The 16281-nt window shown below is 31.2% G+C and overlaps 2 protein-coding genes across 2 annotated transcripts; one reads left to right on the top strand and one right to left on the bottom strand.

The window, feature by feature from the left end:
• Positions 1-444: 444 nt before the first annotated feature.
• LOC133801532 (auxin-repressed 12.5 kDa protein) lies at positions 445-1940 on the top strand. Its single transcript, XM_062239766.1, has 3 exons — positions 445-641; positions 733-958; positions 1593-1940. The coding sequence occupies exons 1-3, from the start codon at positions 524-526 to the stop codon at positions 1627-1629; spliced, it is 381 nt and encodes a 126-aa protein (XP_062095750.1). The 5' UTR covers positions 445-523; the 3' UTR covers positions 1630-1940.
• A 6276-nt stretch (positions 1941-8216) lies between these two features.
• LOC133801531 (putative E3 ubiquitin-protein ligase RING1a) lies at positions 8217-13492 on the bottom strand. Its single transcript, XM_062239765.1, has 10 exons — positions 13152-13492; positions 12951-12993; positions 11969-12027; positions 10709-10790; positions 10268-10388; positions 10131-10172; positions 9360-9890; positions 9022-9129; positions 8729-8935; positions 8217-8598 (listed from the first exon to the last, which is right to left on the bottom strand). The coding sequence occupies exons 1-10, from the start codon at positions 13243-13245 to the stop codon at positions 8554-8556; spliced, it is 1332 nt and encodes a 443-aa protein (XP_062095749.1). The 5' UTR covers positions 13246-13492; the 3' UTR covers positions 8217-8553.
• Positions 13493-16281: the final 2789 nt, after the last annotated feature.

Below are 16281 nucleotides of genomic sequence, written 5' to 3'. Positions count from 1 at the left end.
ACACAATATACCAAATGAATATTTATCCTAGAATAAATAAACAAAATGACAAATTAATAAACCAAATATATTCTAGAATTAAGACACCTTAAAATATTTTATATTCTAGATTATTGTAAGGGGAAATGCTAAGAGATATTACTGTGTCCAACATCAACACCATAAGGAAGTGATATACTGCTGGTGCAATTTAATATCAAGTCTTACATATTTAAATTTAATAAATATTATAAGATATAACTAACCAACTATTACCATCTCATCTCATGTAGTATTATACATCTTAAAATGACAAATAACAATACCGCGGATTGATAGACACTTAGCCCACAGTAAATGTAGTGACACTTGGAAGTACAAGAGTAGTCCGTTCGAAAAAAAAAAGTATAAACTAAAGGAGATATTTTAATGGTGACATAGCCCGTTTCTCTATATATAACCCTTAAAAGTCATAAGTGAAAATCCCATTTGGAAAAGACAGAGAGGGTTAGGTAGCTAGGTGAGAGAAACATCATCGGAAAAAATGGTTCTGCTAGATAAACTGTGGGACGACGTCGTTGCCGGACCTTCACCCGATCGTGGGCTTGGCATGCTCAGAAAGATCACCACCACCAAGCCATCGCCCTTGATGATCATCAAAGGTACAACTTAGTGTGTGTGTATATATATATGTACTTAACGTACTTAAAAAAAAACCATGTATGATTGTGATTAAGTTTGGTCTCTGTTTAGAGGGCGAAGGGGAAACGAGTAATAAGGTGTACCAGAGATCACTGTCGATGCCGGTGAGTCCAGTCACACCGGTCACACCGACGACTCCTCTTTCGGCGACGGTGGCGCGTAACAGAGACAACGTGTGGAGGAGCGTGTTCCACCCAGGCAGCAACCTTGCTACCAAGGGCTTAGGCGGCACCCTCTTCGACCAGCCCGAGCCCAACTCTCCCACTGTCTACGACTGGTATATACCTACATAGATCATCATCGTCGTCATCATATCCCACCATCTTTACTCGGAGCGTGACATTCACGCGCACTATATTATATAACTATATATATATATAACGTTTTCAAAACTAAAGAAGCAATAATCAGTCTAAAATATTCTTTTACAAAAAAAAGCTTTAGGCTACGTTTTGTATAGTTTTTTTTATAAGCCATGTTAATGATTTTATTTATTTATTTTTTAATGTTATTTTTTACTTTAGTCTAGTTTAATAATTATTTATAAAATAATTTTTTCTTTGAAAATTTAGATAAATAGTTAGTTGAAAATTTTAAATAACTAATTAAATTTGATTTGAGAGAAAAAGATGTTATTTTGCTCAAAATATTATCAAAATTAAACTTAAGTACAAAATAAAAAAAAGTAATTTTTACAATTTTTATTTTAAGAAATAATAGATTGGCTAACGTTTGTTCTATAAACGTAATGGATTCTGCTTTGTGATATGATAATTTAAATATTTTAACCTAGATTAATATAAAAATTTTATTTAACAAAAAATAGTATTTATGTTTGTGGTATTTTTTTACTAAATTTTAATAAGTTTTTTTTTTTTGGGTAATATTAATTGGATTTGATATTATCTCAGGCTGTACAGTAGTGAGACGAGGAGCAAGCATCAGTAAGGTGACAAAAGGCCTCATCATCATCATCATCATATCATGTAAATAGTGTCTTTTTCGCTTCAGAATCCGCCACGTGTTCGTCTGATTTAAATGGTTTTGTGCTTACGTTTCGTTTAACTTCACCTACCATCACTTATATAAATATATATATATATATTTATCAATGCTAATGCTATGTAATAGCTTGGGATTTTAATTATAAGTAATTATATGTAGTGTTGAGTGAAATATCAATTTCTAGCACGGTGGCGATGGCCTTTTCTTTTATGAAAATATATTTTAATAAATGAATGAAAAATGCTTTATTTAAATTTTTGTCTCTTTCTGAAATAATTTAGAGTTGTTCGAGCTTATCTATCTCGAGTAAAATAACAACAAAAATAAAAATAAAAAATAATAATTAGCGAATGAAACGGATAAGTTTTGGGACAAGATAGCGTCACGTGCGAGGGATGGATAAGGATGAGGAGGAGGAGGCAGAACATGGAGCAAATGTAGGACCCACGTGCCACCCGACAGACTATTGTTTATTTAAGTATAAAGAATTAAAAATTGTTTTGTGTAATTATAAAAGTGAAATTTGAGTTTTTATTAGAAAAAGAAAAAAAAAAACATCATTAAGAGTGTTTGGTATGAACTGTTCAAAAATATTAAGATTACTTTCAAATTAAATTAAAATAATAATCTCACTTAAAAACACAAATTCTCAAGTTATCAAAAATAAATTTATTAAAATATGTGATTGATTTGATAATTTTATTCTAATTAAATTAAGGGGATTTTTAAAAAATATGACTTTTTAGCTATCAATTTACAAAAATATGGTAATTAAACTTTACTTACTTTGTATGAAAAAATTAACTATAAAAAATCGGAATTCGAAAAAAGTTATCCTACATTAAAAAATAAAAAATAAACAAACAAATCATTCATTAAGGAGGGTAGTATTGTAATTAAACATCCAAATACTACAATGCTGAAATTTTGACTTGATAAAAAACATCCCCAACAGAATTTTTTTTTTAGCAAGAACACCTATTTTCGGCTGGCAACACAATTCTCCTCCGACAACTCCAGCCACAAACCCAAACCCCCAGTTGCCTCCAGCTACCTCCAGCCACGTGAAACAACACCTTCCTACAATCGGATCTGCTTCTCCAGCGACGTCCATCTCCGGCGACGAACTTCTCCATCGTCCAAAACATCCAAGAAAACCAGGTTTGTAAAATCTTGCTCTGTCAAATACTATATTAATCTAATTTTCTTCAACTTAAAATTTATTAATTTTCTAATTCTTCTACATAATATAGAACCATTGATTTCATATTTTTCTCATAGCTATTTTACAGATTATAATGATAATCATGAAGTTCATGATGTCCATTTTAAAAAAAAAAAAAACATAATAATTAACTTGAAATTTGAAAAAATTAATTAAACCTACTAATATGGTTGCATTGATTGACCAAAAATATACAAAAAATAATAACTATTATTATTTTAGATTCAACTTTGTCTTTGCGATAAAAAAAAATTTGATATTGGTCTAAATTCTAATTGTCAAAACATTCAGTAACAACAAAATAACCAATTACCTTGAAAAACTGTTATATTTTCCAATTAAGTTTTTCAGTGACATATTTAATTGCAGACTAAAGTAACCAATTACCTGCACCAGTTACACCCAATTAACTACTTAAAAATTTACAAAATATTACAGGTATGGAAAATACTACTTCTTTGGTTCAATTTGGAGGCAAGTGGTTGGAGGCGAGGGAGGAGGTTGGTTCGTGGTCAGATCTGGGTTTTTTTTTTGTCTTGAGATCTGTGGTAACTGGTTACCTTCACGTTGTTTGTTTGTATATTTTAGGAGGTAACTGGTTACCTTCACATTCTGATGTGTGTGTATATTTCTGGGTTCTATATGGTAACTGGTTACCTAGGTTACTAAATCATACTTACTCTTCTTCTTTTTTTCCTTCAAATGTGATTTTTTTTTTCATTTCTAATATGAGTGACTCGTCAACCTCTTATGATAACTGGTTACCCCTCTTATGGCAGTAAGTTACTAATCGCACTGTAACTGGTTACCCCTCCTGATACATGTTATTTAACCTCTAAGATTATTTTTTACATAAATGTGAAAAAACACAAACAAGTAACTGGTTACCCCTCTAGATAAATGTTATTTAAGCTAGCTGTAGGATTTTTTTTACATAACTTTGAAAAATTAAATAAGTAACTGGTTACCTTACCCAGGTTTTTAAAAAAAAACGTACAACCTAAAAAAAAAGGAAAAAAATGTTTACAATAAAAAAAATAATAATAAACACAATTCATATTAAAAAAAAAAAAAATTGCAAAACAACCATGGAAAAATTTAATATAAAAATAGTTAAATAAAATTAATATAAAAAAAATAATCAAATAAGTTAAAAAAAATAATCAAATTACAAACATACCCTTCAAAATTCATAAAACTTGATTAAGAGTGAAAATATGGCATAAACAAACTTTTATACAAAAATATGGGAAACTAAACCCATAAAAGTGAAATTAAAACAAAAAAAAGCCATAGATTAACTTTTCTTGAAAAAAGGCTATATTTTTGCACAATCTATTAAAATTCTTATATAATATGTAATTTTCACCTAAATTAAACCCTCGTACCAAACACCTGTAACATAATCTTAATGTGTTTTACTTTATTTATCAAAATATCTCGTCAAAACTTATGTTTTTCTATTTTACTTTACTTTTTTATATTATTATCTAAAATAATTTACATTGATTAAATATTATTTATTAGTTAAAATAAAAAATAGTAATAATAATTAAAAAAATAACTAATGGGAGAAAGAAAGGAAAAAAAAGTATTAAAAAAAATATTTAATGAAGCTTTAAAATGTTAACTATATTTGGTGAAAAATATGTCAATGTTAGAGCCTTTGTATAATAGCTGAATTTTTAGAGCACCAAATGAAGATGAATTTTAAGTTATTAATTATTTATTATTACTTTTTTTACATATGTGCTAATTCAAGAACACTTGTTTTAATATCACTAATTAAAAAATATGTTTGAAAATTTTATCTGGACTAAATTATGTGTCTCATAATTGTAAGTTTTTATTTTTATTTTGGTTTATATTTTTTTGGACCCTGTATTTTGTTTCATTACTTGTTTGTAACTTGAAAAATACCCAGTTTTAGAATTAGTTAACTAAAAATAGCTACTAATAATATTTAGTTGAATATTACCCACTTTTTTAAGCACATTTCTCATATTACCCTTAAAACACTACTAGAAGTCCAATGTAAAAATCTCAATCTTTGCCTCTGTCTTGTTATTTACTTTCCTCTTTAAATAATATTCCATTGTCACTTCCACTAGACCACTGTATAATGGGTAGAGTCATTAATAGTTTGGGTATTAATCTAAGAGTTTTAAAAGGTGGGTAAAAATTAAAGAGATTAACTTAAATTGGGTACTAAGTATAATTTTCACTTTGTAAAATGGTTCAAATAGAATCCTAAATCCGATTTTGGTCAAAGTTTTCTCAACTGAAATCACAAATAATTCACCAAACTAACACTTCAGAATAAAAATAAAATAATTCTGCTTAAAAACTGTGTTGTTATATTCAATTTTGTTTTTATTAAAATTGAGTTTAGAGGTCTGTTTGAACAATTTTATAAAATATAAGGTTCAAAAATAAATTTTTTAAAACATAAGGTCCAAACAAATAATAAAAAAAAATACAGGATCAAAAAAATATATAAGAAATGAAAGATCCATTATATAGAAAACGAAGTTAAGTACAAAGATCTAAATGAGATAAATTGAGTGGAATATTTCCATTCCATAACAATTCATTGTCATTTTAACTTTCCATCACTGCACCTCTCCATATATGAGGGTTTTAATAAGTTTATCTTTTACTTTTATTGGGTTTCAATTTTTCAAACTAATAAATGATTGGGTTTCGATATTAAACTATAAAATTGATTATTTTGAAATTTTTATCAGATTTGATAGAGCCCATACAATGGAATTTTTGTTTTGATGTACTTTACAGGGGTGTTGGATAAGTTTGTCGAATTGCAAAGGATTTTTATCCGTCTAATGTGAAAGTTGGGTTGGATTATATGCTAAATCATAACCCATCATATAAAAAAAATAAAAAATTAACTCGCCCAAACCTGACTTCATTCATCTTTTTTTTTTCTAGTTATTTTGCTTGTTTGATTATTAAATATAATTTTATAGGGTAAAATTATTAAAGGCTTGGAGATTTAAAAAACAATAACAACAAAAAAAAAAGACATTTTTTTTCTTCTTATAAATTAGTTTAAATGTATTACAAAAAAATACTATAAATTAGTTATTAAAAATATTTTTATTATAATGTTATTTTGTTTGTTTAATTGTCTTTTTTAATATAAATTAAGTATATATATAAGAAAATTAAAAAGTACTAATTGGGTGAGTCAGATTATATTAGGTGAGTTTTTTTTAGTTGCATTTTTCGTTAATTTTTTCGGTTTGGTTTGGACGAGTTATTCGGGTTGCAAATTTTTTTGAACACCCATAGTACTTTACTAGTTATTATTGCATATAACATGCTAAGTAATTTATTATCATTTTCTTATTTGAAGAAAGTTGATTTTTTTAATTAATATACTTGTCTTACTAAATTAAAGGATGATTGGAGGACTTTCTTTTTAATTTAAAAACTCTATTTCATTATGAAATTAAATTATTTTTAATTTTTTTAATAAACATTAATTAAAATAATTTTAAAATAGGAAAAATACTAGTTTTGTGTTTTTCCTGAATACGCGATCGACCCTTACATTTTGTTAAATGACAATTCATAACTTGTGTTATACAAAATAGATCAAAATAGTACCTCAGACTTGATTTTGGTCAAAATATTTTAAACTATAATATTTCATTTTTAGTTCCTCGATCACCTTCTACGCTTCTTTGAATTAATCGCATTACCAAACGACTCAAGAATTGATCTTACAATAAAAAATATTTTGACCAAAATTGAATATAGGGTACTATTTTGATCTATTTTGTAAAACACAAAGTTTAAATTATCACATAACAAAATACAGAGGCCAATTGTGTATTTAGAAAAAACACAGAGGCCAAAATGCTATTTTTTCTTTCAAAATACCAGTTTGGCTCGTGTGTTTTTTCAAAATACCAGTTTGACCCAGCATAATCCTAATTTTTTATTAATTATATATATATGAATTTAAATATTATTACAATAATATTCAATACAAGACTAGATATTTAATACTTGTATTAATATAAATTTAAATATTATAAAATATCATTATAGCAATAATATATAATACATAATCTTAATTTTTATTAAAAAAATTATCAAAATATTTAAAAAGAAAATATGTTATTTTTTTTATATGATCTAACTTATATAAATATATATATTTATAAATACATTATATATAACCATCATGTGTATATAAATATGTGTATATAAATAGTATGATATGAGTGAATAACGTTTATCTTCAATCAAGAATAAACAAATTTATTCTCCAATCATTAAAGTGTAATTTAAATAATATCATAAATAATTTGTACCTTAAATATGATAGTTTGTGGTCTAAAATGTTATCATATTATAAATATAAAAATTAATTTTTCTTTCAATATGTTTATGTCATTTATATATATATATAATATTATTTATTTATTTAAAATTTATATGGCATTCGTACAAAATCGCACATTGTTTGTATCTAATAGATATAATATATCCCTATTATTTAATTAATAACATTTTTACACCTATGTGATATCTGTTCAAAACTGTACATCACCACTATTTTGATAAATATTATTTTATAAACAAATTATCAAAAAAATGTGTATACAAATTTATAAAACACATTTACAATTTTTTATTATTTTTAGAAAATATATATAGATATAACCCTAGTGGAAATGTACAATTTTGAACCTGTACTAAGATGGTTGCAAGCCAATTTCCTAGAATATAAGTAGCATATACGATTCAAATAATTATTATAATAATAAAAAAACAAATATATTAAAAAAAATAACAAATATATTAAATAATTTAATTAATTTTTTTTGGGTAGATCTTGGAATGCAAATAGTAACACCCACAAAAAAAAAAGTATAATAATCACCTTTGACCAAAATTGCAGTTATGGAAGGCAATGATATGAAGAAACTTCTTTTCAACGTCGAAAACCTTAGACACTTTCTTTGACAGATGGCTTTTAGAATTTTCAATCTCACAAAAGTATTTTGAATCTCTTCTATGCGTTGTCACAAAACACAAACCAACACCTTTTTTATTCCATAATATATGAATAATAATTAACACACTCCAATTACACCTAAGCCCAACTTAAAAATATCTATAAAAATATCTATGATTAAAATTAAATATACATTATAGTGCTTAAAACATACAAAAAAAAAAAAAAAAAAAACTAGGAAACAATATGTAAAAGCAGTACAAAGCTTAGGATGAGACTTCATCTTTCTAATGCAATTTCCAATCCAGGTGAGGATTTAAAGAAGAAACAAAAATAGTGATCATAATAAGATTCAAGGAAAATCATAATCTACAGAAAAGTTGTTAAAGTTGACTAACAAATTGGAGACCAAGAAAAGCCAATTTCCTAGTTCTAAAGTCTTGCGTTTCAATGGGGACAAGCTCCTAAAATCAAACATGTTTATTCTATTCAATAACATGTTTTAGAGTTCTTAAGCTATGAATAATAATACTACCCTTCCTACCTGACAACCTTCACAGCCAGTATGAATTTTATATGTACCTTTGTAAGAAAAGGGTGAGACTTTTTGGTTTTCTTTTTGGGTTATAACATAAAGGTAGCAGAATACTAGTCAGGACTGCCACTTTGAGCTCCATTTCTTCTGATAAGCAAGAAGCTGCAAAAGAATACATCAAAGAAAGAGATGAAGAGAGTGTTTTAAATAGTTTATTATGTTTAATAATCAAACAACACCTATAACTGGTTAGATTAGTCTGTGTGCATGAAAAGAATTTACTGGTGCTTACCATATATCCACAAGTAAAGCTATGAATTGTAAGTTCTGCCAAGGTTTCTTCTTCTCTTAAAACTTGTAGCTTTTCCATGGATTCTGATACGCTAGACTTTAAAATTGGAATTTTCGCTAAGGTTGATGGATCGAATTTTTCATCGAGCTGTTTTACCAAGTATATCTCAACTTCGTCAGCTTGCAATGCAGTTTGAAGAGCAACATACTGCAAAGAAAAGTGAATCAATTTTAACAAGATAATTGAAAACATATATATATGTATTAACAGGGAATTAGAGGAATATAAATCACCTCGGATAGGTGTCTAACTGACAAAGTGGGCCTGCAGCAAAGGTATGGCCGCTGCAAGCTTGGAGTTTTATCTTCATCAATAGAAACAAGCACGAGGTGGATGTCGAGCTGAAATTAACAAGAAGACATAACTGAATCAAGATTTTCACTGCAAAAGAAAACAAGGTTGCCACCAAAGGAAAAAGGAAATAAAATCATTGATACGTGCATGTGTATGCATGAACGCGTGTTTTAATGAACCAGGGTTCAGCAGCATTATAGCTAAACAGAGTCTGATGGATCCTCATTATTCCTCATCATCAAAAATCCACTAGATAAACCTTAAAATTCTAAATTACCTCATCATTATTTTCTTCAGAATTTCGGAGATAATCCCCCAACTTTGAGAGACGGGTGTTCCTGGCATTCTTACCATTGCCACTAGTGTTCAATCCATGTCGTGTGTGACTACGCATACCACCTTTTCCCCATGCAAGTCTTTCTGAGCTTCCAACAAAACTGTAAGACGCGCCAATGATTTCTCTGTTCACTTCAGAATCATTCTCATCACCGCCCCCATCTGCACCAGCAGCTGCTGAAGAAGACTGTGAATATCGGCCTCCTCCCCATCTCTTGGACCTTTTTGGTCTATGTTCTGTTCGTTCATCAGCAGACGATGAATCTTTGCTTCCATCATTACCATTTGCATCCTCATTATCATCCGATTCTTGATTTTCTGCAGCAGTTCGAGAGTTTCTTCTCCCTCTCAAATTTCGATAGCTACCCTGTGATCTCCTCACAAATGCAGCAGCTGTAGATTTAGCATTATTTTTTTTCCTACCAAGAGCTTCCGATTGACGGCGTAAGGTTTGGGCAATGGTCGCCTGTATCTGTACACATGGACTCAAAGATTAAGGCCTTCAACTGACAAACCATCAACAACTCAGAGCCCGCAACTCAAGAAGAAGAAAGCAAATTATTCTGCTCTAGTCATTCCAAAATAAACACATCAGAAGAAACCAAACTACTTTTTAAAAGAGAAATACAGATAAAATTTATGCACCATAACTTAGCCAGTTTCATACGTCAATAAGCACAAAATTTAGGAACTATAAACGAGAATATCTCACCTGCTTATTGCGAGCTTTCTCCTCTTCATGAAATGCTAACTCCTAGGAAGATCATACCAAACACCAAGAGCTTAAAATATAAAAACAAAAAAGTAAACTGATTCTAAGCTAACTGCAATGGATCAATCTCACTATACCTCTTCCTCATACTTGTCGATATCTGGATATAAAGCTGAAATTAAGGCATCATAGTTTGGATCATCTCTCAAAGAACGACGACTAGCACAATGAGTGCGGCAAGCAGGGCACTCATTGTTACTGCAGTTAGGATCAGAAATCATTCTTTTTTTTTTTAAAAGGGAGATAGAGACCAAACACTAGGTCAGGCCCCCTCTCAAATATATAAAAAAAACCCTCAATTATGGCGGAGGAAAACCTTGGTACAATCAAAAAACTAAAAACAAACACAAAACAACACCAACTACACACAAGGAAATCATTCTTATCATCTCATATATTCAATTATCAACTTATTAAAATTTCAACAATATAAACCACACAAGGAAACTCCATACTACTATTTATTTGAATAAAAATAAATAGATTAAAAAATATATAAAAGCTGAATTTATACATACCCCAGGCGCATAGATTTGTCTATGCATTCCCTACAAAAGCGATGCAGGCATTCCATCACTGTTCTTGTTTTCCGAATAATCCCTACACATGAAAAATAGGCAGTAATGTTATTCATTTTAGATAAATGATAACACTCAAAATGGGTTCAACATGAATCTACAGGGGCCTCTTAGTGTAACAATTATAAGAAATTAAACATGGGAGATCAAAGAAAACTAATAGAACTATAAGACTTTCTAATGTTTATATGAGTGTCACAGAACCTGTCAATTAAACTTCAAAATCAAATGAAGTGAAACACTATCTCTTACAGAATTACCTGTAGCATTTTAGATGGATTAGGCACTAAAAACAGAGCCCCAACAAATAAATACAGAATGGGAAGAAAATGCAAGAGTTTATAATTACGGTTACACCTAAAACTAATTAATAAAGAAATTTATAAAGATAATCAAGTACAGGATTTTGAACTTCACGGTTTCTAACGAAGTACTTTATATGTATATATATATATATATATATATACATAAGTTAAACAATGAACCCTTTGTTCCAACTAGAGTTAGAACCCCAGACTCATTACTCGCACCCACTCATCCAACCACATGAGCAACCTAACCGTGCATCTTCATTTGTATAGGTAATGCAATGCAAGGAGGCAAACCTTCACTTCAGCTTGAAGATGGCATGTTCTGGAGATAAAACTTACTATATATAGATCAATATTCCAGTCAATGTTAGACTCCTTAAATATAATAAAACTTCAGGCAGGGAGGTTCAGCAGTCCATTCAGAACTTATTAGTAATAGACAATCAGTATATATCGCCAGCATATATCTGGTTGAGGGTGCCACTAAGGAGCTCGTACAAAATTATACTCCACCCATTTTGTTTACAAGATGGCACAATTTCAAACGCAAATTTAAACATAACATCAACTACTGAATATTAACGAGACCATATATCTCTATTATGAAGCAGAAAGGTGGTTTTGGCCATGACATTCCAACTGATTAACAGTTAACGTGCATCACACATGTGTCACATATCCAGTAAAGAAAATAATGATGTCTAAGCTCAAAGGGTACGTTAAACCAGTTACACACTACAAAACGAACCTCGCCAATGTGCAATGTTACGCAATAAGACTATAATCCAATATTTACAATATATTACATTCCAGAAAAGGACAAGCCATAATGCTTACTTGAACTCTTTAATCTGTTTACGTTAAAATGAGTTTGTTTGCAAATTCATACCTAAACAGATAGGGCATTGAACCTCTTTCCGGATTTCTGCCAATTTTACAATGATAAATCTGCAGATAAACGCAAACCCATGAACATTAGCATAGAGCAGAATGATACTTTGTGTTTATAGTCTAAAAATCTTAATGGTGTTTACGAGCGGAGACTGTGACCGGTTACTTTTTCTCGTTATATCTCGTATATATATATATATACACACACATATAACACATATAACACATATATTACATACACATACTAAGATCTGGGTAACATATAAATTAAGTGAAATGAACCGGCCGCCTAAGGTAGACACTTATTTACATAAATCATTTAAGAAAGAAAAATTCAGTATAATTTGGACGATATGAACCGGAAAATTCAGTGAGCTCATATCCTTCTCCAATGGACCAAAACTTCATCGATGAGTAATAAACAAATGAAAAAACTTTTTAACACTGACATGAGCTAGAATGCTTGAAGACGCAGTTTAAACCACGAACTAAAGGATCTCTTATCGGAAACTCCATGCAAGCATCATCAAAGCAATATGCTTATGCTGGAGCTACTAACAGATCGGAATAAGCAGCGGCATGCTTGAGACATTCATGCATAACAAAATTAATTAGACCCCGAATCATCATAAACCAAAAGATCCAAAACCCAACTCTTCAAAATTTCGAGTTATTACGAGCACAAGAAAACAGCAGAGAAAGATGAGAAAAGACAAGTCAACAAAAGCCATTAAAACACACTCGAATACCCTGTAAATCCACATAGCTCGTCCCTAAACTGCTTGTGTATTACACTAGATAAACAGTTGCACGAACCAAAAGATACGGATCGCGAATCAAAACCCAGCATTGAAACTATCAAACACTTCAAGAAACAGGAAATGAACTGTTTGAAATTAAGAGAGAAGAAGAAGAAGAAGTAGAAGAAGAAGAAGAAGTTGTAGAAGAACAAAAACAAGAAAAATAAAAGGCAAGCTCACTCGTCTTTGTCACCGCTGCTCGACGAAGGACTTCGATCGGATTCTGAGAAAGAAGAAGAACCCATGAGAACGCCATGAACAACCATACAAGAATCAGGAAAAAGTAAACAAACCAAAATAAGGAGCATGAAGAAGAAAAGTCTGTCAGAGTAAGAAGAAATTTGGCGTTGGTATTTGGGTATTGACCGAAATAAGACGTACCCTCTTCGTCTCCAGGTTGTTCATGGCTGTCTTCGTGGTCGTTCTCCATAAGATCATCTTCCGAAGCATCGTGGGACCGTTTCTGTGCCGGCATTGCTTTTGTTTCAAGCAAAAATTCTTACGAGGATCGAACTCGATCGAGCAGCTGGCGTGCTTACACAGCTTTCTAACAAATAGCTCCGACGGAGTTAGCGCCGCCCCTCACGGCGGTGCTCTTCAAGTAAAAGAGGAAGGGTCGAAGGCGTTGGGCGAGCGTGGCTGACCAGCGCGAGCGAGCGAGAGAGAGGCGGAGGGGTAGAGGTTGAGTTTGAGAGCCTCGTCTCGTGGTCTTACCGAATTTCTAATTTTTCTTCCTTGATTTTTATTTATTTATTTAAAATAAAAATAAAAATAAAAGTTGCCACGAGATTATTCGTTGACACGTGCAGGATTCAGGGACTTTTTCGTAATTTCAAGAGTATAAATTTGTAGTTTGATCATTGTTAAGAGAAACACATGTGAATGAATTAAGCATGTGATTTACTCGGTTGTTTTTACTTCATTTTTTTCCCTTCTTTAATACAATTTGATTTTGGCTGCTTTGGTAGACTTATTATTTTTGGAGGAATCGGTGAAAATTCTCTATTTTTTTGAGGTTATTTTGTACTTTAATTTAATTTTAAAATTATTTTATAAAATAACATCTCTTTAAAATTTCAACTAATTATTTAGAGTGTCGAAGACTATTTTATAAAAAATTATTAAAATTAAATAATAATACAAAATAACTTATAAAATATATAATTTTACCGAACCCATAATTTTAACTCATACAACTAATAATTAATTCAACCATTAAAAAGGAAGAAATAAACTTTTTGCATATATTATATTCTATTGGAGCTTTTTTTGTCTTTTTAGTAATTATACTTAGTGAGGATATTTGAAGTAAATAGAGTCTATTGGAGCATTTTTTTGTCTTTTTAGTAATTATATATAGTGAGGATATTTGAAGTAAATAGAGTTTTTTAAGTAGGGGATCACTTTTGTTCCTATCAGAAATAGTATTTCTATTTTTGGCAACAAGTAGAAATTATAATTTAATTTTTTTTGTATATGATAATTTATAATAGTTATAGTAGGCATTCTACTAATTTTTAGAAAATTCCGTATAATTTATGGTACTAAAATTGGATTCAAATCTTGCTTTCGACACCATAAATTATTTTGAATTTATCGAATGGAGGGATTTTGTTATAACTACAATGTATACCGTCATAAATTATTTTGAATTTATCGTATAATTTCTCCATGTGCCAAAAACAAAAATACTTGTAACGCCCTACTACTTTAAAGTTGTTACCATGTGATTTATAAATATGTCATTAGCTCGCTAATCAAGGTTTTAGGTTAAAAAATATGATTAAATTGAAATAAAGACTCATTTGACAACATTAGTTATAAAAGATTTGGCCATTCATTAAAGTCATAAAAGTTAGACATTTGGAATCCCAAAATACTATTTCGAAAAAGTATTACAACTCGAAAATGTATTACAACTCAAAAATGTAGGTACAGTCGACCTATCGACCTAAGCGACAAAATCAAGTGTTACAACATATCCTGCAAAACAACCCCGGCCGTGGCAGCCAGGTAGGCCGAATATGTACACGCCGCTCCACGCTCTCCAACTCATAGTTGGTTGACTTTTCCCTTCTCCTTACCTGCATCATAGAGCACCCGTGAGTCCTGACCTAGCAAGAAAACTCAACGCATAACATAATATAATTCAATCCGATAATATATAACTTAAACAAACAGTAGATTAAACACATAGCGGCCTATGCCGACCTAGGTGCTTTACCAGGCACTGGGTTCACGGTCATCACCAAGCTGGTGAATACTGCACCCTTAGAGGGTCTCGCCCTAGCGACCTGCATTCAACATGCCTTTGTCGTTCCTGGCCTTTGCCATTCGGCCCTTGCCGTTCATTCATGATCATGCACCACATAACATAACATTTACAAGTATTCACACATATATTAAACACAAATAATAGGGTCATGCCCTGAAACACAAATAATGGGGTCATGCCCTGCTCTATGGGCACAAACAGTTTTCTTACATGTGTCTCGAGCTGATCGATTAACGCAATCCTGAGCTTTGATGTAAAACCTAGTCACAACGCATCAATAATAACAATCCATCAAGCCTAAACCAAATAAGAACTTCGGAATATTATTCTAGCATCTGGGACCTCGAATCCTACCAAACAAGGTAGTAGAATCCTTCCCGAGTTTAAAACCCTAATTTGAACAAAAACCCATGTTTGCGTCGCGGTGCCCTAAATTAGAGCTGCGACACCCATACATTTACAGCTGTGACCCTCTACAAGTTAGAGAGCCCAGCTCTCAATTTCTTTAGACACCCGTCGTGACGTGCCCTGCCCAGGGCCGCGGCGCTAAGGTGATTCAGCAAATCCCCAAGGCCTCCTGAGTTCATGCGGGCCGCGATGCGACCCCGCAAACCCATAATTTCCAGCGTTTTTTCAGATTTCTAAACCTCTGCAAATCAATCCAAACATACTCTAATTCCATAATTAAGCTCCAAATCACTTACACTATACTAAGAGCAGTACATAAACCCAAACAAACTGAACAAAACCTCATTACCACCTAAATTCAACCACTTGAGTTCCAAACCCCAAAACTCTAAAAAAAACAGAGAAATTTAAGAACAAAACTTGCTCTAATCCTTACCTCTGTAATGATCTCAACCCTGAGCCAATTCCTCAACACTTCTAGCTTGATTTTCCCTAAGTCCCAGCCTCAAATCCTCAACTTTTGGGCAATTTATTCAAATTTCTCAAAGCTCCTCCAAAGACCAAGTGAGAGAGTGTGTGAACGTGGGAGAGAGAATGAAAGGCTTAGAGGTTCACTTGGGTTTCTGGTTGGTTCTACGTTACCTAAGGCTAGCCTAACCACCAAAAGACCATCATGCCCCTAGATAAATGCCTAACCCTTTAATGCCACCAAGGGCAATCCCGTCATTTTCCATATCCCGCTAATTCCTCGAGTGTTCCTATAAATCCCCATTTAATCCTAACATACTTAAACAATCACTAAATAATCACCCGTTACCCAGTAACCCC

The sequence above is a fragment of the Humulus lupulus genome, chromosome 9 (genome assembly GCF_963169125.1).
Source record: "Humulus lupulus chromosome 9, drHumLupu1.1, whole genome shotgun sequence".
NCBI lineage: Eukaryota > Viridiplantae > Streptophyta > Magnoliopsida > Rosales > Cannabaceae > Humulus > Humulus lupulus.
Note: the sequence above shows the minus strand (reverse complement) of the source record. Positions and strands in the feature narration are given on the sequence as shown.